General features: G+C 36.3%; 8 protein-coding genes and 1 long non-coding RNA gene across 18 annotated transcripts; 4 read left to right on the top strand and 5 right to left on the bottom strand.

Annotated features, from left to right (window-relative positions):
- The first annotated feature begins 151 nt into the window (after positions 1-151).
- On the top strand, positions 152-419 carry AT1G08033. The gene has a single exon (NR_139357.1). It is a non-coding gene; the product is annotated as an other RNA (long non-coding RNA).
- A 321-nt stretch (positions 420-740) lies between these two features.
- AT1G55170 (DNA double-strand break repair protein) lies at positions 741-2,442 on the bottom strand. The gene is made up of 5 exons (NM_104390.2): positions 2,355-2,442; positions 1,585-2,148; positions 1,336-1,481; positions 1,174-1,250; positions 741-1,084 (listed from the first exon to the last, which is right to left on the bottom strand). The coding sequence occupies exons 2-5, from the start codon at positions 2,136-2,138 to the stop codon at positions 1,010-1,012; spliced, it is 852 nt and encodes a 283-aa protein (NP_564678.1). The 5' UTR covers positions 2,139-2,148; positions 2,355-2,442; the 3' UTR covers positions 741-1,009.
- A 263-nt stretch (positions 2,443-2,705) lies between these two features.
- Positions 2,706-5,339, bottom strand: AT1G55160 (WAS/WASL-interacting family protein). 3 transcript variants are annotated; one of them, NM_001160954.1, is made up of 5 exons: positions 4,192-4,310; positions 3,807-4,016; positions 3,521-3,552; positions 3,369-3,411; positions 2,706-3,220 (listed from the first exon to the last, which is right to left on the bottom strand). In NM_001160954.1, exons 1-5 carry the CDS (start codon positions 4,238-4,240, stop codon positions 2,913-2,915), a joined length of 642 nt encoding a protein of 213 aa, NP_001154426.1. In that variant the 5' UTR covers positions 4,241-4,310; the 3' UTR covers positions 2,706-2,912. The 3 variants fall into 3 exon arrangements, with proteins under 3 accessions (NP_001154426.1, NP_564677.1, NP_001117496.1); NM_104389.4 differs by lacking the exons at positions 3,369-3,411; positions 3,521-3,552 and having other exon boundaries at positions 4,192-5,339; NM_001124024.2 differs by lacking the exons at positions 3,369-3,411; positions 3,521-3,552 and having other exon boundaries at positions 3,807-4,215.
- Positions 4,408-5,292, top strand: AT1G55152 (uncharacterized protein). Its single transcript, NM_001124023.2, has one exon. The coding sequence runs from the start codon at positions 4,593-4,595 to the stop codon at positions 4,770-4,772; it is 180 nt and encodes a 59-aa protein (NP_001117495.1). The 5' UTR covers positions 4,408-4,592; the 3' UTR covers positions 4,773-5,292.
- Positions 5,340-5,364: 25 nt separating the features above from the next.
- Positions 5,365-8,242, bottom strand: RH20 (DEA(D/H)-box RNA helicase family protein). 2 transcript variants are annotated; one of them, NM_104388.4, is made up of 10 exons: positions 8,027-8,236; positions 7,571-7,836; positions 7,258-7,437; positions 6,999-7,160; positions 6,739-6,893; positions 6,562-6,654; positions 6,386-6,471; positions 6,061-6,287; positions 5,739-5,972; positions 5,365-5,621 (listed from the first exon to the last, which is right to left on the bottom strand). In NM_104388.4, exons 1-10 carry the CDS (start codon positions 8,080-8,082, stop codon positions 5,575-5,577), a joined length of 1,506 nt encoding a protein of 501 aa, NP_175911.1. In that variant the 5' UTR covers positions 8,083-8,236; the 3' UTR covers positions 5,365-5,574. The 2 variants fall into 2 exon arrangements, with proteins under 2 accessions (NP_175911.1, NP_001322402.1); NM_001333691.1 differs by having other exon boundaries at positions 5,391-5,621; positions 7,571-8,242.
- Positions 8,243-8,333: 91 nt separating this feature from the next.
- AT1G55140 (Ribonuclease III family protein) lies at positions 8,334-10,311 on the top strand. Of its 2 annotated transcripts, none has more exons than NM_104387.4 (6): positions 8,334-8,591; positions 8,681-8,811; positions 9,298-9,387; positions 9,649-9,701; positions 9,900-10,002; positions 10,085-10,311. In NM_104387.4, exons 1-6 carry the CDS (start codon positions 8,384-8,386, stop codon positions 10,211-10,213), a joined length of 714 nt encoding a protein of 237 aa, NP_175910.2. In that variant the 5' UTR covers positions 8,334-8,383; the 3' UTR covers positions 10,214-10,311. The 2 variants fall into 2 exon arrangements, with proteins under 2 accessions (NP_175910.2, NP_001077721.1); NM_001084252.1 differs by having other exon boundaries at positions 8,368-8,591; positions 9,649-9,705; positions 9,902-10,002.
- Positions 10,227-13,143, bottom strand: TMN6 (Endomembrane protein 70 protein family). The gene is made up of 7 exons (NM_104386.3): positions 12,955-13,143; positions 12,511-12,675; positions 12,322-12,431; positions 12,126-12,234; positions 11,924-12,036; positions 11,678-11,828; positions 10,227-11,607 (listed from the first exon to the last, which is right to left on the bottom strand). Exons 1-7 carry the CDS (start codon positions 13,060-13,062, stop codon positions 10,450-10,452), a joined length of 1,914 nt encoding a protein of 637 aa, NP_175909.1. The 5' UTR covers positions 13,063-13,143; the 3' UTR covers positions 10,227-10,449.
- Positions 13,144-13,393: 250 nt separating this feature from the next.
- FRUCT5 (beta-fructofuranosidase 5) lies at positions 13,394-16,686 on the bottom strand. 4 transcript variants are annotated; one of them, NM_104385.4, is made up of 7 exons: positions 15,943-16,231; positions 15,778-15,786; positions 14,813-15,684; positions 14,518-14,676; positions 14,121-14,377; positions 13,921-14,011; positions 13,394-13,790 (listed from the first exon to the last, which is right to left on the bottom strand). In NM_104385.4, exons 1-7 carry the CDS (start codon positions 16,097-16,099, stop codon positions 13,551-13,553), a joined length of 1,785 nt encoding a protein of 594 aa, NP_564676.1. In that variant the 5' UTR covers positions 16,100-16,231; the 3' UTR covers positions 13,394-13,550. The 4 variants fall into 4 exon arrangements, with proteins under 4 accessions (NP_564676.1, NP_001320753.1, NP_001117494.1 ...); NM_001333690.1 differs by having other exon boundaries at positions 15,778-16,231; NM_001124022.2 differs by having other exon boundaries at positions 13,408-13,790; positions 14,813-15,786; positions 15,943-16,118.
- A 2,760-nt stretch (positions 16,687-19,446) lies between these two features.
- On the top strand, positions 19,447-22,458 carry IDD7 (indeterminate(ID)-domain 7). Of its 3 annotated transcripts, none has more exons than NM_104384.4 (4): positions 19,447-19,630; positions 20,087-20,307; positions 20,631-21,030; positions 21,560-22,458. In NM_104384.4, the coding sequence occupies exons 2-4, from the start codon at positions 20,091-20,093 to the stop codon at positions 22,308-22,310; spliced, it is 1,368 nt and encodes a 455-aa protein (NP_175907.2). In that variant the 5' UTR covers positions 19,447-19,630; positions 20,087-20,090; the 3' UTR covers positions 22,311-22,458. The 3 variants fall into 3 exon arrangements, with proteins under 3 accessions (NP_175907.2, NP_001322629.1, NP_001322628.1); NM_001333689.1 differs by having other exon boundaries at positions 19,447-19,927; NM_001333688.1 differs by having other exon boundaries at positions 19,447-20,307.
- Positions 22,459-23,405: the final 947 nt, after the last annotated feature.

The following is a 23,405-nucleotide window of genomic DNA, read 5'->3' as shown; positions in this document are numbered from 1 at the left end:
TATCCCGCTCATATTGATCCAGATGACCCTCAAAGACTCTCTTAGCTGCTGCTAATGGAAGGCTGTTAGCCTGATTACAGAAGGGCGTCATTGGTGATTCCCAAAATGAGTTCTGAGAAGCTGCTCACTATGGTCAGATGGCCATAGAGGAACAATATGTCTCTGTTCCTTCAATAGTATATTGAGCCTCATTCCCTTTACCAATTGAATCAGCATTGACATTACAAATCTGAGCTTGAATAAACAAGCTCAAGACAACTCAATGAAAAAACGCTGCCTCCTGACACAATCCAGAAATGGAAGTCATTCCAGTGTCTCCACTTCTTCTTAATGGAGCTTCTCCTATATCCCTTAAATATAGCCGAATCATACATAACACCGCTCACAAGAACAGTGGTCTGTGGTACTGCTACCTCCTTTTGCTTCTAGCAACAAGCAATTGCATCTTGAGAGTTTCTCCAAAAGATGTGGCCACAGTAAACAACTTTCGCTCAAATCTCTCTTTAGACAAAGAATCTAAAGCCTATAAGGTGTTAGCGCACCAGGAACTATATAAATTCATATACATGAGAAGGAAGAAGTCTGGGATGGAAGAAAAAATAGGGTATCCCCTCCTCTTATTAGTGCCAGTATGTTTTCTCAAACTTACTGGCACAAAAATAGAGTCGTCTGGATATCTATCCGAGGGATTAGCTTTTTCAAATAATCAAACCCAGGGTGTAACGGCAGAAGAATAAAATGGATAATAGAACACAATTAATAGCAAGCAAGAAGAACCAAATCGTCAAATTATTGAAACATACGAAATAGATTAGCCATCTAAGCTTGGCTAAAAAGAAAGAAAGAAAAAAAGCCATCTAAGTTACATAACTATAACGCCTTATTAAAAAAGCAGAAGAACTAACATTTAGATTTAGAGTAGATGCATACCCACAAACAACCAGAGGAGTATTGAGAAGTGGGCTATTTAGTCGTCACCTCATTCTTTTTCCACAGATCATTTTAGATTTCAATGACGATCCAAACGAGGTTTCTTCTGCGAGCCAGACCCATGGCTGTAATATTGACTCCTTTCCGAAGATCCCTAAGAAACAAGAAAAAGAACACAGACGTGTCAAAGTACAAGTCCACAATATAGATCAGATCACACAAGAATGTAAGCATGATGAGTACCAAATAAGTATCGTTTTCGCCATACGAGCCACGGAAAGTGCCGTCCATATTGTTGTAATTCATCCCATACGATCCACCTGGACGCATAACATATCACAACAAACCAGTTAGCGGCTTTAATGAAAATACCAAATGTTTCCAAGTAAAAATGTAGGATCATACCAAAACCCCACGGCCTACTATCAACAGTAGCAAGTTCTGCGCGTAGCTTTTCAACTTCACGCGCCATAGAAACCATGTTCTTTTCCATTGTCTGCCGCTGCTCCATAAGCTCAAACTTTTCCTTCTTCTCATATTCAATTGCATCTCTGTTCCATAGCATATACAATCGAACCAGATGTTTAGGCACTAAAACACCAAACTACAAAAACTAACAGAACGATTGATAAAAAAGGTTGAATCTTTAGATACCTAGCATGCATAAGCTCCTTCTGCAGGTCTTTAACCTCAGCTCTCATACCAGGAATCTGCTTGTTATCTGATTGCAATTTAGCCAAATCTTTCCTAAGCAACTGAACATTTCCACTTAATTCACGTTTAATCTCATCCAGCTTCTGAACTTCACCACGCAACTGTGAAGCCTCCTTCTTATACGACTCCATAGCGCGAACATCCCCCTCAAGTTTATGCCTTTTCTCACTAAACTCCCTCAATTGCAGATCTTGCTCAGCACGAAGATCAGAAATCATCAGATTCATTCGGTGAAGCTCTTCTTTAGCAGCAACGAGTTCTCTCTCCAGAACCATTCGGTCGTCAGCTAGTCCATGATTATCACTCAAAAGCCTTCTGATTTCAGCATCCTGCCTTCTGATTTCACCCTCCTGTATCTGAAGATCTTCTAACAAAGATGGTGGTGGAGGTTGTAACAATGGAGGGCCTCGGAGAAAAGGTCTCTCCGGAGGTAAATCACGATGATCATGATAGCTGTCTCGGATATCTCTGTGAATCCGGTTTCTTCCAGACATTCAGAATTACCTTCTCAAGCAACAAATATTCATTTCCAAAAATCAATATATAACCCAAATTCATCAAGTAAGGCAAATTCAAGCTAACCTAAAATTGTATATAGATCAATTTCGAGTTGGATTGATCACAGCTTCAACAACCAATTTTATATTCAGAGAAATTAATCTTGATATTGGATCAATTGGAGAATGATACCAAAAAAAAAGAGTCAAAACCTTTTCTTCTGCTTCAGAGCGGATATCGTCTTCTACCTTGAATTGGTGCCTTGAACAAGGTTAGCATTTTAAAGATGTCTGCGTGTGAGAGTCATCCTTTTTTGGGCTTTGAAATAAATAAATGGGTTATCTTCATTTTGAAATCAGTAGAAAGTGGGAATTTGGGCTTTAAATGGGCTTTAAACCTGGTTCTTATAGATTTATCATTTATGCAAATCAGTAGAAAGTGTTTCTTATGCTTTGTGATGAAAATAACTTGATATTTCTTTGTACTACTACTAGTTCTTGATCTGCACTATGCAATCATAGTGCGACATGTATATTTCAAACTCAACCTCTTTAGCCCATAAAAAGTCGAACCTTTTTCTCTAGCATTCAACGTTTCACAATGACACAGAAACACAAGACCGGACAATGGATCAATGTTGGAACTGAAGATACCAAAGTGACTGGTTTCAACAATGAAACGAACAATTTTTCCAAAAGCAAAACATGTGATATCCACAAAGTAAGAAGTGAAACCAAACTAAAAATCAACAGAATCTGCACTTTAATGAATCAGAAAGTAGGAATGGTTTTGGAGCCGATGAACTGTTTGAGAATCGCTTTCTCTTCGTCATTCCGTTTCTTCTCTTCTGCGTTTTTCGGATTTACTTTCCTTTTCTCCTCCAACATCCATTTGAAGAGCTCACGTTGTTGTTTCTCCGGAATTGGCTCACGTGCCTTGATCACCACTGGCTCTGCAACCACTGTGGAAGACAAAGTTTTTTCCACAGTAACAGGAGCTGCAACTGAACTCGATTTAGCAGCCGTCTCTTCAACTACAGGATCTAGGTCCTTTTTCTTAGTTCTAAAGAACAGATAACCTGCAAAACGAATAAGGCAAAGAACCATCAGTATCTGTGATGAAAGTCTCTGTGACAGCATTTCCATCAAGATTGTAACTTCAACACAGTTCTATGAGTAAAGAAACTATCTAAAGGAAGAATCTCGATGGCGAGGGATCCATATAACTATCGTAAATGACTCTTAACATCATAAAGATAAAACTAAACACCTAATCAGATGTGGGGAAAAAGGTTATCCATAAAACAAGGATTAGTCATGCTTCAGAGAACACACAATACAAGCAGCGAACCTTAAGAAATATTAGTCTGCAACATTACGATACGGTTTTCATCTAAAGATGAGCAAAATCCTGAAGTGAAAGTGTATCAACAAACTCAGACATTCACAAACACTCATATAGCAGAGAAGGCATAATCTGAAGCAGATCTCAATGGTCCAAGCTTTAGTGCTTGATCAAAAAGACCTAATGATTCTAAACTCTTAACTTAATAAGGAATCGTTACTACTACTAGTAACCAGTAAAATCTTTCCCAAATCGTTACCCTAATTGGGATTTTGGGACAAGGCATACAAAATTGAGAACCAGTGAAAACGCTAGATTACCTCCGACGGCGAGATTGACGGTAAGGAGAAGCGGCCAGACATATTTGTACCTACGAGCGAATGATTCCTTAGGAGGAGGCGGAGGAGGAACAGAACCACCACCCATCGTATACGAAGCCGCCGCTGCTGCAGCTGGAGACGGTTTAGATGATGGAGGAACGGTGGGATTGTTGAAATTGGCTTCAACGTGCTTAAGCTGAGCGATAATGGCTGGATACAGATCACAAATCGAAATGGAGATCAACACAAAAAGTCAAAATAATTTAAATCCAAAAAATTGTGTGAAAGATTCGTTGAGTGAGCTGTTGAAAAAAGCGACAGCTTCTTCTGTTTTTGTTTAGTGAATCGGAGAAGAAGAAACCAAAAAATGAAAATTAGTTGTTACCCTTCTTCTTGGGTTTATTGGTGAAAAGCTTCGGAGTTTCTTCACTCATGGCGATCAGATGAGTTTCTCACTTCTTCCCAGGTTTCTTCTTTTACTCTTCTTCTTCAAGTTTAGTTTAGGGATTTACTTTTGCTTATCCTATATTATTAAGAATCATTTTTTTATTGTTTTCAAATTTAATTGTACTCTTAATGAAAATTTGATTATTATTTTTTTTCTCGGATTACATTCTAAAAGTAAATCATTCATAGCCAAAAAGCTCCGTTCTCTCTCTTGCCCAGAAAGGGCGATTTCAGAAGCCACGGTTATCTCTCTTATCTCTTCATATTTTCCAGAGAGAAAGTCGATTGCTCTCATGTCCCTTTCTCCGTCGTCCGGAGTTTTTCGGCAAGGCCGTCCAAATGGTTTCAATTGGCTTTAGCCCGACATCCATGGATGGTTGGTCGGTTTCTCTTCCGACATCTTCCGGTTCTGTTAGCGGAGATGGTTGGCTTTCGCCCGGCAAATTCTGCTCCCACATGAGTTTTTGGCCGGTTTGCTGTTTTTCTTCCACCGCAAATCAGTTTAAGACTGAGTTCTAAACGTTGTTTCTCTTGTTTTTAGTTTCTTATAGTTTTTTTTAATAAATGCTTTAGATATGAGTTGGTGATGAATCTTTAGGTTTGAGGTTTTAGAGTTACAAGAATTATTAAGAGATGGCGTCCTTGGTTGAAGAAACGAAGAATTTTCCGACGCTTATTCGGATATTCTTATGCTGTTAAATTATATTGGAGCTTCGATGGTTTAACTTCGATGATTACCAAAAGAATCACAATTCGATTGTTATCGACGCTGATTCTCTCACCGTGATCGGTGCTCAACGGCAAAAGTTGTTATCGGAAATCTTCCGATTACTTGTCTAATACGTGTTGAGGTTATATCCTCTTGATGACACGTGGTTTCAGATTGGGTCAAAAGTTGATATTTCTTCTTCAGTCGGCATTGTTACTATGGTAGGCTCTAGGTAGGGCCTCAACTTTCTGTAATCTCTTAAAAGGCCTTTATTTTGGCTATGTATTGTATCGAATGTTTAATATAATGTTACATTTGTGAAAAAAAAGAAAAGTAAATCATTCTTCTAATAGTATTTTTTCAAAACACTTTTTCTATAAATCCATGACATAATTGATTAAACTAAGCCCAAATCATCTACACCAATTTTTTCTGAAAATTTTCGGTTTATCTTACTCTAATTAATTTGGATTCAGATCAAATGTTATCTTACATGTTTAATGTTTTGCTGTAAATGTCAAATGTTTGAGGAACAAAATAGTAAACAAGAGATATAAATGGAGAAAGAAAATCACTGAGCCCTAAAGCCATAACAAGATACAAAATCAGTGATCAGCTCCACCCTCTTCTGCTCCCACGGTCTCTGAATCCTCCAAGCCCTGTTTCCCAATGAACCACACATTACTAAAAAAATCAAGACTCGACTAAAATGATCATCAGTTGACAAATTAAGCATTGAAATCTTCTGACAAAGATCTTTGTTTCTGCTAACTGACCTGGAGGAGGAGGAGCGGTACTGCGACCCATTGAAGCCAATTCGGGACTCACTTTCTGTCCAGCTTCTTGTAGTATGTTGGTAAGTTCCTTGGCGAATCTCGCATTTGCAACTGTGAAGAAAGTGTAAGCTGTTCCTTTAGCCCCGGCTCTACCTGTTCGTCCAATCCTGTGAACATAATCCTCCAGTGATCCAGGGAAGTCATAGTTTATCACATACTTCACATCTTTCACGTCTGTTCAAAACAAAAAGAACTGTTGTTAGCTTGTCACCATGGTTAAGAGAGTTGATGTTTGCACGCAGATGAGAAAAAGATTTAGTACCTAATCCACGAGCTGCAACGTCTGTAGCAGTCATTATAGGGCTTTTGCCTGATCTAAACTCCGAGAGAACCCAATCTCTTTCCGCTTGACTTTTATCTCCATGTATTGACAAAGCAGGCCAACCATCCATGCGAAGCTGACGAGTGATTTGGTCACAGCCCTTTTTTGTATCGAGGAAGACAAGAATTCTGCTTCCATCCATTATGTCCTCAAGCAGTTTCACCAACCTGTAAAATTGCAACAAATAGTTTCGATTCACCACAAATTCCATGACAAGTGAAATGAGACAAGAAGCAGGGAGAGCATAGTAGGTAAGGAGACGTACTTGTTATACTTTTGGCTTTCGGAAATGACATCAACAATTTGACGAATTGCACGGTTAGCTTTCAAATCAGAAGATCCTATTATCACCTGCAATTAAGACCAAAGAAGCCTGATAAGTTTTTGTTGACAACTAAACCACTGTGAGAAACGTTAGAGAGATGTCTCTTACTCTCTTACTTTGTATGGGTTATAAAGAAACTTCTTCGATAGTTGTTCCACCTCCTTAGGCCAAGTGGCACTCCAGTACAAAGTTTGACGGTCTGGCCGAATCTGCACAGGTTTAAAAAGAAAGGTTATAGACAAAGCAACTAGCATACACATATATATGACGAAGACAGGAGTAAGTAAACGAACATGTGAAACAATTTTCCGGATCTGAGGGTCAAACCCCATATCAAGCATTCGATCAGCCTCATCCAAAACAAGATAAGTAACCCTTCGTAGGTTTGTGTTGTTCGACTCCATCATGTCTATTAACCTCCCAGGAGTAGCTATAACGATCTCCACACCTATATCCACAGGCCAACAATCACAATCAGAATGATCAACAAAAAATTAAGAAAAACTAATAGTTCCAGAAATGTCGTGAAAGGCACTGAACTAAAGCAATTTACCTTTCTGGAGATCACGCACTTGAGGCCCTTTTGGAACCCCACCATAAATGCAAGTGGTCTTAATTTTTGAGGATGAACCAAATTTAGATGCCTCTTGCTGTATCTGCACAGCCAGTTCACGAGTGGGAGCAAGAACCAAGACGATTGGGCCGTCACCATGAGCTGGGAAATTTTATTTCAATCAGTACAGCCTTTTACAACTTCCATCAAACAAGAACGAAAAAAAAAAAGAACTCCAGGAGCAGAAATCAAGCATTACCTAACATTGGTTGGGCATTAACATGGACAATAGCAGGTAGTAAGTAAGAAAGAGTCTTTCCAGAACCAGTTTCAGCAATGCCGATAAGATCACGTCCCTTCATAGCCATTGGCCACCCCTGAGATTGTATAGGCGTAGGTTCAGTAAAACCAGCCTTCTTAACCTCTTCCAAAACATAATCTGAGCCAATCAGGAAACTATATCAGTAGGTATATCCAAAAATAAAACAGGCATATATGCTACATCATACATCTAAGACATGTAAGTGAAACTAATCACAAGCTCTACATGATTGCCAAATTCAAGAGTTTACCAGGAAAGCCAACATCACGAAAACTCTTGACAGGTTTTGGAATATCTTTGCCTTCAACAGTAATTTCCCTTAGCTTTCGATATTCCTCTACTTCTGTGTCTGTCATAGCCGCCACAGCGGGAGACTCGACATAAAAATTCTTCTCAAAAGGAGTCAAACCATCTAAATCTAGCTTCCTTGGAGATTCATTGCCATCGTTATCCTTTTTGCTAGATGTATGACTACCTGAGCTTCCATATGATGAAGTCCCACCAAACCCTGAGTCACTAAGATAAAGCAAATTTGAAAATGAAGCAAACTCTTCTTCTCCAACACACCCATAGAGAATTTGATAACGCACTATTCCACGAATTTGATCAAAATTAAGTGGATTTTCTTCATATTCGTTCAAATACATAGCCAAAAACAACGAGACTATAGTTCAAATGGAGTCTATACGAAAGGAAACACACTTACCTTCGACGGTCACGGTACGAGGTGGAATCGCCGGTCCGGCTATCGTAGCGACTCATGATGTTCGTCGAATCAGTTTCTCCGATTGAGAAATATGATCGGAAAGTTGAGAAAAAGGAGTTGCAGGTACTGAAATCTAGTCGTTAGGGTTTTACAAATTGGGACGACGAAAGGTGAGAGTGCCAGAAGAGAGACGAGACAAAGCTCGTAATGCTAAAGGTACGCTAGTGTGTATTTATTTTTGTGAAACAGACAAGTAAAAACACGCCACGTGGATAAATAAATGTCACCGCCTGATCTTATTACCGTCAAAACATAAGGGAAGCTTAAAAAATAAAAAGCTGAAAGGTTTTTTCAAAAATGGCGATTCTATCAGCGAGCTCTACTATAGTGAGAGCTGCTTTAGATACGCAGCCGAAGCTCCGATACAATCCCAATGCGCCACGCAATGTTAAGAAAAATTCTAATTTGAGTTCTTTTGTTCCACCGTCGTCTCCTTCTTCATCTTCTCCGGCGACAAACTTAAGCGTCTCCGTTTCTGATTTACTCAAACGTCCTGCAAGCAAAGGTAACGAATTGGGTCCTGAATAATTGTTTAGAACTCTCTCTTTGTTATGTCCAATTCATGATTCATACTAAATTTCTGGTTTTATGTAGATATTGGTGATGGATTTGATGATACTTGTGTTGGATATGAGAAATGGTTTCCAAGTCCACCAAAAGTGGAGAAACCTAGATCTGTCTTCAATGCTGCCTCATTAGCTTATATTGGCGATTCAATCTATGAGGTTAGTTGTTCTTCAGTGATTTAAGAAAAGTTTTTTTGTACTTAATCCCTGTTGTTTTAGTCTTCGTGATTTTAGACAAGTTTAGGATCCAAGGATACCAAGTGATGATTATGTTAGTGTTTATAGCATTAAGATAGTTACTATGAGCTTGTTCTTTAGGATGCAAGAATGTCAAATGATGATCATTTTCAGTGATTGTAGCATTAAGGCAGCCACTATGAGTTTGTGTTATGTGATATTGACAAGTTTTTTCTGCTTAGTCCTTGTTGTTTTAGGTTGCAATAGTGTCAGATGATGATTATGTTAGTGTTTCTAGCATTAAGATAATCATGATTAGCTTATTGTAGACAAGTTTTTGTACTTAAGCCTTGCTGTTTTAGGATGCAAGAATGTAAGGCTGATAGTGTTTACAATATTAAGACAGTCACTCTGTTGATATTCGTAATTTTCTACTCTGTTTAACCATTTTTTTTCTTGGCTTTGTAGATATATGCTCGTAGGCATTTTCTTTTTCCTCCACTTAGTATTGAAGAATATAATGACCGTGTTAGAGCAGTGGTGCGATGTGAAGCACAAGTATGTTTTTCTATCTTCTATTTCTACCCTTTTGTGTACAGCTGTAAACATTCGTACTTCCACATACATGTATCTCTGCTTTTCTCTGATTCACATTTTTGTTTGCAATTTCATATGGTGTGCGAAGCTTTTATTTCTACTTTAGGCCTGCAATGTAGATCAGCATCTATTAGCTTACTAATACTCAATATACGATCTGCATTGGTTTTGTTATCATTGTTCCTGTTTGAGCTAACTATTATCTGTGTCTTTCTTCTTCAGTATGCTTTGCTGCAGAAGCTTGTTGATGATGACTTCTTAACGAAAGATGAAAGGTCGGTTTCAAAAACTTGTTATTTTGCGGGCAAATTCATACATATTTTAGCATCAAATTTTTGTCTTTACATCTCTCCATTATCTGAAAGATGCATGAAGATATTATGACTATTTGAATCACATGCTACACACGTTCCAAGCTTTTTGTTTGAGACAGCAAAGATAGATCGATCTGATGCTAAGTTTGTTGGTTTCAGAGATATACTTCGGTGGGGAAAAAACGTAGGCTCGGTTAAAACACGGTCAACTAGACGTGCCGGTGTTGCTGTTTATAACAAGGCCTCATCATTGGAAACACTAGTAAGTTTGCTCAAATCTGAAACTCATACAAATCTGTACTCTTCTACCATGCGTAAAACGCGTTTTTCGTCTGTTCAATCAGATTGGGTATTTGTATCTATCAAACGGGAAAAGACTGGAAGAAATGATGCAGAAGCTAGGATTCTCAAGTGGTTCTTCAACAGAGAGAATGGTTAAGGAAGCTGGCTCAAACAAACCATCTTTCAAATAAACTTTACTATATTGTAGTTACAGTCTGTATCATTAAAAATGTTTTGAATATATATATTTTTTTTTAACATCTTCTTATTGATATTAGTTATAACGATCTACACAGCGTTGCGTTTTGAATATATTATCCATTCATCAAAACATTACAAAGGTTTGGTAAAATATTTGTTTCAACTACAACTAAACCACCCAACAAAACCTCAAGAGGCATCAAAAGTTATGTCAATTTAACTAATCTCAGTCAATCTTCACTGAGGAGTAGATCTTTCTAACGAACCACAAACATGCGTAGAAACCGATTGAGCCGGTTAGCACGAAAAACGAGTAAGAGATAATGATCATGTACCCGAAGTAGAGCACTCCTGATACCAGTTTTGAGATCTCAAGCTTTGTGAAGAAGTAGAAGACGGAGTAGAGGAAGAGGTAAAGTGAAGATGAGCCTGATGTGAGGTATGCTCTCCAACACCAATTGTAGTCTTCACTGCAGAGCTGAAAGTAGCAGAGGACAATTGTGATCTCTGCGCAGGTCACAATCAAGATCAAGAACACGATGAAGAGGAATCCGAAGATGTAGTAGAATTGATTGAGCCAGATTGATGTTAGGATGAAGAAGAGCTCGATGAAGACTGCTCCAAATGGAAGGATGCCTCCAATTAGTATGGAAAACCCAGGTTTCATGTACCAAGGTTGCTCTGGTACTTGTCTCGGGATCTTGTTAGTTTTGACTGGATCTTCGATTGCTGGTTTTTTGTGACCGAGGTAGCTACCAATGAAGACTAGTGGGACAGAGATTCCAAACCAGAGACAGACCAGAGCAAACATTGTACTAAAGGGAATGGCTCCAGATGATCGTTCTCCCCATATGAGTGTGTTGAGAACGAAGAAGATCGCGAAGAGTATACCGGGAAACATGAATGCAGTCTTCAAGGTGATTCTTTTCCACTCATTCCCTTTGAACATTTTGTGAAGACGAGAAGATGAGTAACCAGCAAATATGCCCATGAATACCCATAAGAGAACCATGGCAGTCGTGAGCCCTCCTCTGTTGGATGGAGATAAGAAGCCCAGCAATGCAAAGATCATTGTCACAAGAGTCATACCGAAAATCTGAACACCTGTGCCGACATAAACACACAGTAACCCAGAGTTCATGGGCGTCCTAAAGACATCTCCATGTACAAGCTTCCATCCGGTTTCTTCCTGAGCCTCGTCTTGGGTCTCGAGCTGATTGTAGTTTGAAATATCCTTGTATAAAGTTCTCATCATGATCATCGCTACCATTCCAGAGAGGAAAAGGACAATCATAAGCGAGTTTATGATTGAAAACCAGTGGATTTGATCATCGTTCATAAGCAAGTATGTGTCCCAGCGCGAAGCCCATTTGATAACACTCTCCTGCATATTTCATACTTCATAATATGTTTACAGCGCATAAATAAAGAGTTCTCCAGAGTAAATTAGTTACCTTAAAGGCGACATCATATGTAAACACAATTTCTTTTCCTTCCTCGACTTCTTGAGGAACAGTGTTGCTTTGGATCAAATTCTTTGTGTCTTTGTTGCATGTTGTTAATTGGGGATTGTTTTCATCCCACTCTTTGTACTCATGCAATACACTTACCAAAAAGAGAGAGAGAAAAAGGGTAGCTTATAAGAATCGAGACAAAATCATACTCTTCAATAACGTTGATGATAACCAAGTAGACAATACCTGTTAGGCGTAACCTCAAAACCAACAATGCGAGAAGATTCAGACTCTTGGTCTCTGTGGTACATGACTCGGAAACTCAAGTGGTTATGGATAAAGTATTTTTTCTCTTTACTCTACAAAAGCAAAGCATACTACTCCAGATTGGTACAAGAAAATGCTTAAAAAGTAAAGAGTTTGGTCATAGGTTAAAGAGACGTGTTACCCCTTCATAACTCCCTTTAAAGCCAACACGGTAACCATGCTCATAAGTCGTTGACTGAATTCCATCTTTTCTTTGTCGAAGAACAGCTACTGGAAGATTATCAAGAATCCTATAGACATTTAATAATAAAACTGAAAGTATGAATCAAAACTACTTCACACAAATCTAGGATTAGCATATAAAAATCTAAACTTACATATTAGCTCGGTATTCATAATCAATCTTTTCCCTGAAATTTTTAGCAGACTCTGCATCAACTCTAACACGGCAGCCTACTCTACAGGGCTGATCCTCCAACATTTCAAACTGAAACAGAATCCAAAGTCTCAACATCAGATGATGAGAGATTAAGGTACAAAGATGAAATGGACAGAGTTTTGCTTACAGTATAAACCGAATTCTCAATGCGATCTCCTCTGAGAACCTCCCCCAAATTTTCGCCGGTATTCAAGATCTTCGGAGGCTTACAGTAATTCAGGTAGTAGAAATCATAAGGAAGCTGAGTCTTTGTAGACGATAATTTGTTCACTTTCACATAAAGAGGATCACCCTGTGATCACAGAACAAGCAAGGTTAGCATAAACATGAGCTCAAAAGCTTCCATTAGACAACCTGTAAGCTGATCATCAATTCAATTTCACATATTCCTACATTCTCTTATTGGCACTCCTACACTGAAAACGCTTAAAGATCCTTCGACAATACCAAACGCAATAATTTCCCACAGATCTGGATTGAATTACACGTCAAAGCAATCGCACTTGATATCAGAAACCCTAGATTGATAATGTAATCAAAAGTGAGATCGGAATAACCAGAAATAGAGTACCTTCTGAAAATCGCGAGGAGCGACACCGGGAAGATAGAAAGCGTGAAGAGTGGAGAAGAATAAGAAAGATAGTAAGAGAGTTCCGGAGATTCGAATCCTGATCGCCATTATCGTCTTCTTCGTTGCTTTCTTCTTCCTCGGACCTGGACTATTCTCTCAGATAGAGGAAGTAGCTGAGAGCAATGGAAAGATAGCCAATGCAAGAAGAAAGCGTTTCTTATTTGAAACGGTGTCGTTCTCGCATATTTTTCTTTTAAAATGTGAAATAAAATTCACAAAATCTATCAACAGAAAAATTAACAAATAATTTCTACCCTATTAATATTATCTAAAATTTCCTTCCAAAATATATATTTTACTGGTTTTCACTCCTTCAAAAAAAGTTTATTTATACAAAAATTTCTTTCAAATAATAGAAAAGCTTAAATTTCAAATGAAAAAAAAACGTATAATCTCTGCGTAAAAATAACATATACACCAAAAGTAAAATCTTCAAATTTGGAAGTGAATGGTAAAATAAGAATGTTAATATCTCTTAATATGTAATAATCTCTTATATATTTCGTTTTACCCGTACAATGTAAAATATTTTTCATTCAAAACTGATGATTAGGTGAGCGTGACTCTTCACGCTCAATAAATGGTGACATTAAGTCGCCATTGATTTGAGCAGACTTTAAACTCCAAGCACTTAGGGTCAAGATATCAACACTTTGAGTGCCTTTGTTGAAGACAAACAGATTTGCATTTTCTCCGATTGCCAATTTTGGATACACTCTTGAGGTTATACATGTTCTGCCTCCTCCACCATAACTCTCCACTATCGAGTGATCAATCTACAAAAAGAAAAAGAAGAAAACACTAATCAATTCCATAGCATATGTTTCAAGTATATAAAGGATATACTCACTAGCTTGATACATGACACTTTTTTAAGGGAATAGCTTTCATATACTAAAACCTTACCAAAGTCCTAAGAGAAATTGTTTGGTGAGAAGGGTCTATCGCAACAAAAGCACCAAAGGTTGATTTATCATTTTCATCATTTAACGATGATCTGTGAATACCACCATTAAAACAAAAATCTCTTTAGCATTTTATTTAAATACGAGAAGATAATCTAAACGTATCTTTTACTTGATTTAGTAGAGAGGAGATATATATACCTGCTTTGGTCACTGCACATCAACACCACGTATTTAGTCTTCTTGTTAGTATCGTCATTTGACTTGAAAATTCTGAAGTAAACGGACGTGTACTCTTCCATGTCATTGGATGCCAAAACCATCAAACCAAATGGTCCTAAACCCGACATAACCGATAAATCTCCCTGACTACATATCTTTTGTGGATCGGTCCAACTCGGTTCAATCACATCCGCCTTTTCCAATTCCTTCACCTTGAACGATACCTCAACATCTGCCTGCTCAATACCAAAAACAAAATAAGCAAGAAACACACTTTGCTAAAAGAAAAACTAAGTAGTTTTAGGTCAATTCCCAATACTAGATTCGGATTCACCATTGATATGGCCAAGTTTAAGGAATAAGGTTTGAGTCATACCTGCGCAGCAGTGACACCATGAACTTGGAGAGTAGATCCTGCTTTGAGAACTTTCTTTTGCCAGTTGACTTGTTGCCCACGCAATGTCTCAATCTCTTCAATCGGCCACTGTAGCAATTCCTTTCCTGATTCATCGAGCCATATTTTCCTCGGAAATGACTTACCAAATCAAGATAACAAAAACAGGTTAATTTAAGTCCTCGGTCGGGAGTGGTCATAAAAAAACAAAAAAAAAACTGAAACCAAAGTTATTTCACAGTAAGCGAATTATAATGTAGGGCAAATTCAAATGTACCTGAAGACCAGACCAACCCTTCTCAATATCATCTTTAGCTGGAGACGATTCATTAACCCAACCCCACAAGATCCTTCGTTTTTTAACATCATCGTAAAACGTTTTCGACGCGTAATATTTCCCGTAATCTAACCTCGGAGCTGATTCGTTTTGCACAAACCCAAGATCCGGTACGTAAACATCTTTCTCACGATCATAACTCCCAATCGTGTAATAATCATGCAATGTCTCAATCAAACTCACTTTAAGCACATGCTTAATCCCATTCTCACCAACCGACGACGTTTCTACACCGTCCGATCCGGTTATCGAAACCGGGAAAAAATCAGGACATTCCCACATTCCGGTTAAGTCTTCGTAATGTAAAGGCTTCATTGATTGCGTCCAGTTGAAGAAATCTCTGCTTTTGTAAAGAATCGCTAATCCTCGTCGATCGTCCGTCGAGCTTCCGACGATTACTCGCCATTCTCCGTCACGTCCAAGCCACGCGGTGGTCGGATCACGAAACCGGTCCGGGTTAATTCCGTTAACCGCGTTAGTTGTCATTAGAGGATTTTGCGGCGGTTTTGACCATTCTCGGAGATAAGGATCAGAGATGTTAACCGGAACGGCGACGTTTTGGACTTGACCTTTGTTTTGGTCAATGCCGGTGTAGAGGATCACAGGTTTGCCGTTTGGTAGAATCGTGACGGAGCCTGACCAACAACCGTTGATATCTGACGGCTGAGATGGATTAAAAGCTGGAGGTTGTGAAATCCAGTTGACTAAGTCAACTGACGTGGAGTGTCCCCACACGATTCTCACATCCCAAACGGCACCGTATGGGTTATATTGGTAAAAAAGATGGTATATTCCTTTGTATATCATTGGTCCTACGTACCCAACAAAAACAAATACGTATAATTGTATCTTTTTGTACATTTGATTTAATAATATTTTTAGAAATATGAATAAAGAGAACTAACCATTAGGATCTGGATTTTTATTTTTGTTGGTCGAATTAGATTTCATCGAACATAACGGAATCCATAAGAGAATAAAAGATGTTAGTTTTGAGGATGAATGAATACACACATCGATGGATTTTAGAGATTATAAAGAAACCAGATCAAGATCGGTACGTTACATACCGTTCATCCAATTTTTGAGAGGTTGAAAGTGATAACCGGTCCGGTACGGTTGGTTGAGATCTTGATGAGAAGAAGCTTCAAGATCGGTGATAAAGTTTGCGAGGAACATAGATAGTAACAGTGAGAGACCAATGTTGGAACGATTTAATTTCGCCATTGTTGTTCTGTTTCTTTTGTTCTCTCTTTGTTCGGTATAAATGCTTAAGTACAAATGAGTTTTATCTTTAAAACTCTCATGGTGTTAGCTTTTCACATGGTTCAAAAGAGATCAATAATGGACAAGTGGGCACGTAACTGCAGATATAAATCCATTAATCAAAGACCAATCAATTAAGTAACCTTAATTTGATGACAATTGAGTGAGTCAACCATCGTTAATTTTTTAAGAAACACTTAAGTAAAGGACCATTCTCTGTTTAGGCCTATGGGAGAAAGATTTAAGCCCACAAATGTTTATAGCCTTTGTTCTCTTCTCTCAGTTACCTCCTTACCGGCTTCCTTGGTTTGGTTTGCAATTAGTTTAGAGGATCGATAACCGGTCTTGTTCGATTGAAAATTGGGACCCAAACGACGCGTTTCAAGCATACCGGAAACGGAAACATTGGGAACGGGATGTCCGAAAGGTCGTCTGACCGCGTGTCTCGCATAAGAGTCAAAACCAATCATGACTCGTTTGCTTAGAAGTACAAGCCAATCACCGCATGCCATGTGTATTATTGGTCGTCTACGGTTTCATCGACCTCTCACTTTCAAGTTTCACCTATATGGCTATATATGTCTAGAAACTCTAGATCAGTAGATGAGAGATTCCCTCTCCCTAATTAAGTTGCAGTAGTCAGTAGATAACGGGAATACCATAACAAGTAAACATTATAATAATATTAAGGCTTTAGTCTATGCTTTATAGAATCGTTCACCAAAAAAAAGTCTATGATTTATAGAATACACACGATGTTATTTTTAAGTAAAACTATATAATATGTGCACCTTATTTTTCCGTTTGTCTTATTAACCAACATTCAAACTTATGACTATTATAAGTCTATGATTACAGTTCGAAAATGACATTGGGCAAAGGTTTATGTGCTAAGAAAATTTACAATAATATATTGTTGATTTTTTTTAATGACTTTTTTCCACTTTTAATGACTTACTTCCAAAAAGAACATTTTTTTTTTAACCAAACGTGAATTATACAACGACACCCTATTTTCTTCAATCAAATAATTGGATTATTGTCTTTCAGTTATACAAAACTTACGTCGATATATTATTATTATTATTGTAAAATCCAGAGCCACGCGTTGCCGACGTGGAGACGTCGACCTGAAATTGTCATTGGCCTATGTTTTGCATATAATTATCACTATCATATTATGGTGTGACTACGAAATAAACAGTGTAGAAGAAGGGATTGGAATAAACAAGCATAACAAGTGTAACTAGAATATAATGGATACGAGTAATTCGTAAAACCGTTGTCAGAAAGCAAGACAATTTAAGGTTAGAGGTGCTTTTAGGATTGTAGCCATTAACAGTCACCGCAAATACCCTCCAAATATTATATCCTACTGCAAAATGGATTAACTGGAGTGACTTAGAGTATGTTCATAGGTGATATTACAAAGTATCATTCAGAATTTTTATAATATTATTTATAATGTTTATTTAGTACCTTTTTTTTTTTTGCTTTTGACAAATATGACCAATTAGGGAAAACCACGTCAGATGATACTAGTATCATAAATATTATTGGGCTGATACTGATCAAGATCATTCTAATTGTTTTATCAATATAAAAATAATTTTTGGACTTATGATACTCTAAAAATATCTTCAAATAATTTTTATACTACACGTACGTACTAAAAATATCATCCATGTATATTGTCTTTTATATAATCTGTTTATAAGAAAATTAGTTTTTGTGTATAACGTCGTGTGAATAGCGAATGAGAATTTATAATCAAAAGTTCACATTATAGATGCATGGCCATGGGTGTCACCAAATTGAATGACGTTCTGATGTGAGTGAACGGACATTTATGAAATTATTTCTTCAAATAATCTCGGATCTGGCGGTAAGATATATATCTAAATAATTTTATTAATGAACATTGATAAACTATACTGTTAACTTTTAATTTTGTTAGCCATATAATAATTTAGTAATATGTAACTTTTTTTGTGTTCCAAATTTAGAAATGTGTTAAGTAATCGGCACTATTATCGAGTATCGACTATTGAATAATAGTGAAATATGTAGTCCAAGGCCACTCGTAAGGAAAAGGTATTATGGAATAGTATGGTCAATCTTAAATTTTTCAGACCATTATATATAACTGCAAATTTTATAGATATACTCATTATAATTTATTTATTTTTATACTACACGTACGTATGATATACCATAAATAAAACATGGATTTAAACTCTTAAAATGGTTAAAAACTCTTAATACCATATAACAGTATTAATCAAAGTTTTGGTCAGTATTTGTTTTTAATTCAAAAATGTAGATAAAGATAAGGAGTTTTTTTTAGTGGTGTCTAGTCTACGACCTTGGCAGGACCGACCATGGTCTACGTATGAAATATAGTTTTATCATTTTCCGAAAATTCAAAAATGTCAATGATTTGTGTCCATAGCTCGATGTAGATCATAAAGTTAGGTTAGGGCATGTGTCACTAAAACATAACTATTTTTCAACATAATTAATCCTTTTTAGTTTTCATTCATTCTTCTTTTTTCTTTTCACATGAAAAGCCTCAATGAACCCCAAAAAAAAAGATACAAAAAAGTTAACCTTTTTCCTCTTTAATCAATGAATCAATCATGTTTTTAGTACTGTAAATCACGATGTAAAATAATAAAATGGCTCTGTCGAAATTGTAGTTTACTTTAAAAGTGCTGAGTATGAATTGTTCAATACATTCAAGATTTCTAAGCATATAGTGGCAAATGATGTTAGTGTTTTTTTGTTGTTGCTAGAACTCACACATCAAAATATTCTGTAGATTAAATTCAGATTTGACAATGTTGTCACAAAAGTGGAAACCAATAAATTACATGATCTTCTGATCCATAAAAATTAGTACAATGATGAAGACTCACAATGAATAGTCAAATAATAACTCCTAGGGAAAATACATAGTGCATGCACTACAATGAAACGAATTCAAACATGTCTTCTCACTATCTCGAGAAACGTACAAAATTATAAGCTTATTTATACAATCTCCTCTTTCTGCTACAAGCTTTTCAGTTTTCACACAACTGTGACAAAAGTATTTTTAATTTTTGGCCCACCTCTCTTTATGAACCCCCAAAAAAAAACATTTTCTCCAATATCTCAACCTTCTTTATACAAAACAAAATGTAAATGTAAATAACAAATTTTACAGACCATAATAATTTAAAAAAGGACAGACTGCTCTGAGTCTGTGAGCTTCTGTGTAAGTGTAAATAAATAATAATAATAAAAAGACAGAAAATGACAAAGCCAGAAGAGTTTTCATTTTTTTCTTTGCTTTTCTTCATTAGCGGTAGGGTTCACTTTTTTATTGTTTTTAAGTTTTGAGAATTTATAAGTTTCAAATATCACACACAGAGATAGAAAGATAATAATAAGAGTTTCTTCTCTCATCCACAATCTCTCCCTCTCTCTCTCTTTCCTTCTTCTAGCTAGGTATTTTGTATTCTCTTCCTTCTGCTTTGTCATTAATTTATTTCTTCTCTTGTGTTATTCATCATGTGTAGTAGTTCTTGTTTATGTTTTCTCAACTTATTTTGGATTTTTGTTGTTAAAAAGCAATCTTTAAAGCTTCTTCTTCATGTTTTGAAATGAACAAGAACCCAAAAAAAAATCTGGTTTTTATGTTCAGGTTTTCAAACACAGTCTCTTGAATTCAGAGACTTGTTATTATTTTTTGTTCTTTCCCATAAGAAAAACCAAAGATTGTCTCTTGCGTTGAAACCAAACAAAGTAATTTTTATATTTAGAATCATGGGTTTCATTAATTTCTTGGATGTTTCTGCTTAAGTGTTTTTTCTTTCTCCACTACTCTTTGTCTGTACATAGATCTGAAAAAGTGTTTGTCTCTTTATTTTATTCTCATATATAACTTTTTTTTTGGTTTTCAAGGGTCATGATGATGAACAGAGACATATTATTTCATCAACAACAACAGCAACAAATGGAAGAGAACATGTCGAATCTAACATCAGCTTCAGGAGATCAAGCAAGTGTGTCTTCAGGAAACAGAACTGAAACTAGTGGCTCTAACATTAATCAGCATCATCAAGAACAGTGTTTTGTTCCACAATCGTCTCTTAAGAGGAAGAGAAATCAACCAGGAAATCCAGGTTTGTTTCTTTTGATAGTCTTGATGATGAAGAAGAAGAAAAATCAACTTTTTTTTTTGTTTTTTTTTGTTTGGACGTATTCATAATAATCATCGATTATTGTTTTTAGAATTATGGGTACTCTCCGAATATTCTTTTTTACCCTTTTAACTTTGTCTTCTATCTCATCTCTATTATTACAATGGTCAAAAACCAAATAAAAATCCAAACTTTATTTGGAAATCTCTTATTCTAATATGGGTTAAGTTAAATCTTCTTTTCAAGCACATTTCAGTTATAACCTGATTAAGTTTTGGACTTTATTTGGTGTGTTTTTTCTTCAGACCCAGAAGCAGAAGTGATGGCCTTATCACCAAAGACACTAATGGCGACAAACAGATTCATATGTGAGGTCTGCAACAAAGGTTTTCAAAGAGACCAAAACTTGCAACTTCACAAGAGAGGACATAATCTACCGTGGAAGCTTAAACAAAGATCAAACAAAGATGTGGTTAGGAAGAAAGTTTATGTTTGTCCAGAGCCAGGCTGTGTCCATCACCATCCATCGAGAGCTCTTGGTGACTTAACCGGAATCAAGAAGCATTTCTTCAGAAAACATGGCGAGAAGAAATGGAAATGTGAAAAGTGTTCCAAGAAATATGCGGTGCAATCAGATTGGAAGGCTCATGCTAAGACTTGTGGCACTAAAGAATACAAATGCGACTGTGGAACTCTCTTTTCTAGGTAACGACACTCTTAATTATTTCAACTTGATTTAAACATGTTCTTGATGAAACTTAATTTGTGCATTGATACTTAAAGCTAAGGTTAATTATTTACTAGGAAGTAGACAAGAGTGAATGATGCATGATGAAACTTTGGAAAAGTGGTGTAATGTGAAAACTAGTGACACATATAATATATGGTACACCATCTGTTGGGGTTTTTGACTAGTTTCATTTAATTTTGAATAGGACAAACATGGTAATTAATTGTAAGTAGCTCAAAGAATCTACATTTAAACAACTATTTATTATTGTGGTACTTCTTTCTAAGTTGTTGTATTTTTAAATTTCTTGAGTCCTAAAATCGAAATCCTTTATACGGCTACACATTTATTGCATATTGATCTCTCATCTTATTATTCACACGTGACACACCCCACACAAATAATGCATATGCTTTAGATGGTCCTACCAAAACCTCAAAAAAAGTCATAGTTTTGTTGATTAATTGTTGCGTTTATTTTGATTTGTGGAATTATTGATTGCAGGAGGGATAGTTTCATAACTCATAGAGCATTTTGCGATGCATTAGCAGAAGAGAGTGCAAGAGCCATGCCAAACCCTATTATGATCCAAGCTTCAAATTCTCCTCATCATCATCATCATCAAACACAACAAAACATCGGTTTCTCTTCGTCATCCCAAAACATCATCAGCAACAGCAATCTCCATGGTCCTATGAAGCAAGAAGAATCACAGCATCACTATCAAAATATCCCTCCTTGGCTTATCTCATCAAACCCTAACCCTAATGGCAACAATGGTAATTTGTTCCCTCCTGTTGCTTCTTCTGTGAATACCGGGAGGTCCAGCTTTCCCCACCCATCGCCGGCTATGTCAGCCACAGCTTTGCTCCAGAAAGCAGCTCAAATGGGTTCTACGAAGTCAACAACTCCAGAGGAAGAAGAGAGGTCTTCGAGGTCAAGCTATAATAACTTGATCACGACTACAATGGCTGCTATGATGACTTCACCACCAGAACCTGGCTTCGGATTTCAAGACTATTACATGATGAATCATCAACATCACGGTGGAGGAGAAGCTTTCAACGGTGGTTTTGTCCCCGGAGAAGAGAAGAACGACGTCGTGGACGACGGTGGAGGAGAGACGAGAGATTTCTTGGGGCTAAGGTCGTTAATGTCGCATAACGAGATTCTAAGTTTCGCGAATAATCTTGGCAACTGTCTCAACACTTCTGCTACAGAGCAACAACAACAACAACATAGCCACCAAGATTAATATATTATATCTGTATAGAGACTCTTTCTATAAAATTAGTTTGAAATATATGTTGAAAGGAGAATTATCACGCTGCAAGCAAGTTTATACCCAAAAAAAAAAATATATATATACATTTTTGCTAAATCCTGAACTTGGACTTATTTACGATCTAATGTCATTAGCATTAAATCTTTTTTCCAAAATAATTAATTTTACTTTAAATTTTTTATTTAAATTGTCAATCACATTATCAATCAAATTTAATCCCAACAAACTTCAAATCAATCCCTTAAAATTAGCATAAACATATTTGTTAACAATATTTTAAAACAAAGTTTTTTGCCTTATAAGCAAACATATTAATTTTTTAAATATTATTATTTATATATTTAAAATTTATAAAACATTATTAATATTTAAACTTATAAAAAATTTGATATATCACAATTTTTAACATCATTATATAATATATAGAGTTTAAAAAAATCTTAATTTTTTCCGTCATATTTTATGATTCAAAATTTTAAAAATGAATATATATTAACCAATTGGCAAAAAATGTGTGGGTTCAACGTCCCGCATCGACAAAAATATATAGACAATGATTTATAAACATATCATAAATAAGATCAATATTAATATAAATAAATAGTTTTTTTACGGGACATGTTTGGCGGGACGGGTTTGACAGGACGTTACTTAATAACAATTGTAAACTATAAAATAAAAATATATTATAGATAGATACAATTTACAAAAAAAAAATTATACTAACTTTAAAAAGATAAATTGTTCTCGCGGTATATCGCGGATTAAAATCTAGTTAATTTATAATTTTGTAGTACGATTCGTAATTGTGTTTATGATTTTTTCAATTTTGCTACACGCATGCAAAACATATACAGGAGAACTCTTTTACGTATTTATGATTAATGAAAATGAAATGGTCAACAAGTAAAGATCAAGTGATCAACATACATGTGTTAGAAGCTCAACTTCGTCATGTCTCTCGCTCCTCCACACGTGCAATTAAAGAGACGTGTGGAAAAATTAATATTTTTTTTTTGTCTACTGGATAAATAATTAGTCAATCATATTGATTGATAACCACAT

The sequence above is a fragment of the Arabidopsis thaliana genome (assembly GCF_000001735.4).
Source record: "Arabidopsis thaliana chromosome 1 sequence".
In the NCBI taxonomy this organism is placed as follows: domain Eukaryota; kingdom Viridiplantae; phylum Streptophyta; class Magnoliopsida; order Brassicales; family Brassicaceae; genus Arabidopsis; species Arabidopsis thaliana.
Note: the sequence above shows the minus strand (reverse complement) of the source record. Positions and strands in the feature narration are given on the sequence as shown.

Bases quoted from the DNA above. Each gene is read 5' to 3' on its own strand.
- TMN6 (NM_104386.3), bottom strand. From the start codon at position 13,062: ATGGCGATCAGGATTCGAATCTCCGGAACTCTCTTACTATCTTTCTTA. The intron at 12,676-12,954 runs GTACTCTATTTC...CTGTGATCACAG, and splicing joins CTCCTCGCGATTTTCAGAAG to GGTGATCCTCTTTATGTGAA. The intron at 12,037-12,125 runs GTAACACGTCTC...TTGCTTTTGTAG, and splicing joins TTAAAGGGAGTTATGAAGGG to AGTAAAGAGAAAAAATACTT.
- AT1G55152 (NM_001124023.2), top strand. From the start codon at position 4,593: ATGGTTTCAATTGGCTTTAGCCCGACATCCATGGATGGTTGGTCGGTT.
- AT1G55140 (NM_104387.4), top strand. From the start codon at position 8,384: ATGGCGATTCTATCAGCGAGCTCTACTATAGTGAGAGCTGCTTTAGAT. The intron at 9,702-9,899 runs GTCGGTTTCAAA...TGTTGGTTTCAG, and splicing joins TTCTTAACGAAAGATGAAAG to AGATATACTTCGGTGGGGAA. The intron at 10,003-10,084 runs GTAAGTTTGCTC...CTGTTCAATCAG, and splicing joins CCTCATCATTGGAAACACTA to ATTGGGTATTTGTATCTATC.
- FRUCT5 (NM_104385.4), bottom strand. From the start codon at position 16,099: ATGGCGAAATTAAATCGTTCCAACATTGGTCTCTCACTGTTACTATCT. The intron at 14,677-14,812 runs GTACATTTGAAT...TGATTTGGTAAG, and splicing joins AGGGTTGGTCTGGTCTTCAG to TCATTTCCGAGGAAAATATG. The intron at 14,378-14,517 runs GTATGACTCAAA...GGTATTGAGCAG, and splicing joins ATGGTGTCACTGCTGCGCAG to GCAGATGTTGAGGTATCGTT.
- AT1G55170 (NM_104390.2), bottom strand. From the start codon at position 2,138: ATGTCTGGAAGAAACCGGATTCACAGAGATATCCGAGACAGCTATCAT. The intron at 1,482-1,584 runs GTATCTAAAGAT...GCTATGGAACAG, and splicing joins AAGGAGCTTATGCATGCTAG to AGATGCAATTGAATATGAGA. The intron at 1,085-1,173 runs GTACTCATCATG...CTTGTTTCTTAG, and splicing joins GCGAAAACGATACTTATTTG to GGATCTTCGGAAAGGAGTCA.
- IDD7 (NM_104384.4), top strand. From the start codon at position 20,091: ATGATGATGAACAGAGACATATTATTTCATCAACAACAACAGCAACAA. The intron at 20,308-20,630 runs GTTTGTTTCTTT...TTTTTTCTTCAG, and splicing joins AAATCAACCAGGAAATCCAG to ACCCAGAAGCAGAAGTGATG. The intron at 21,031-21,559 runs GTAACGACACTC...TATTGATTGCAG, and splicing joins TGTGGAACTCTCTTTTCTAG to GAGGGATAGTTTCATAACTC.
- RH20 (NM_001333691.1), bottom strand. From the start codon at position 7,967: ATGTATTTGAACGAATATGAAGAAAATCCACTTAATTTTGATCAAATT. The intron at 7,161-7,257 runs GTAATGCTTGAT...AAAATTTCCCAG, and splicing joins TAATGCCCAACCAATGTTAG to CTCATGGTGACGGCCCAATC. The intron at 6,894-6,998 runs GTAAATTGCTTT...CTGTGGATATAG, and splicing joins AGTGCGTGATCTCCAGAAAG to GTGTGGAGATCGTTATAGCT.
- AT1G55160 (NM_001160954.1), bottom strand. From the start codon at position 4,240: ATGAGTGAAGAAACTCCGAAGCTTTTCACCAATAAACCCAAGAAGAAG. The intron at 4,017-4,191 runs GTAACAACTAAT...ATCTGTATCCAG, and splicing joins CAATAAACCCAAGAAGAAGG to CCATTATCGCTCAGCTTAAG. The intron at 3,553-3,806 runs GTAATCTAGCGT...CTTTCACTTCAG, and splicing joins CGTCAATCTCGCCGTCGGAG to GATTTTGCTCATCTTTAGAT.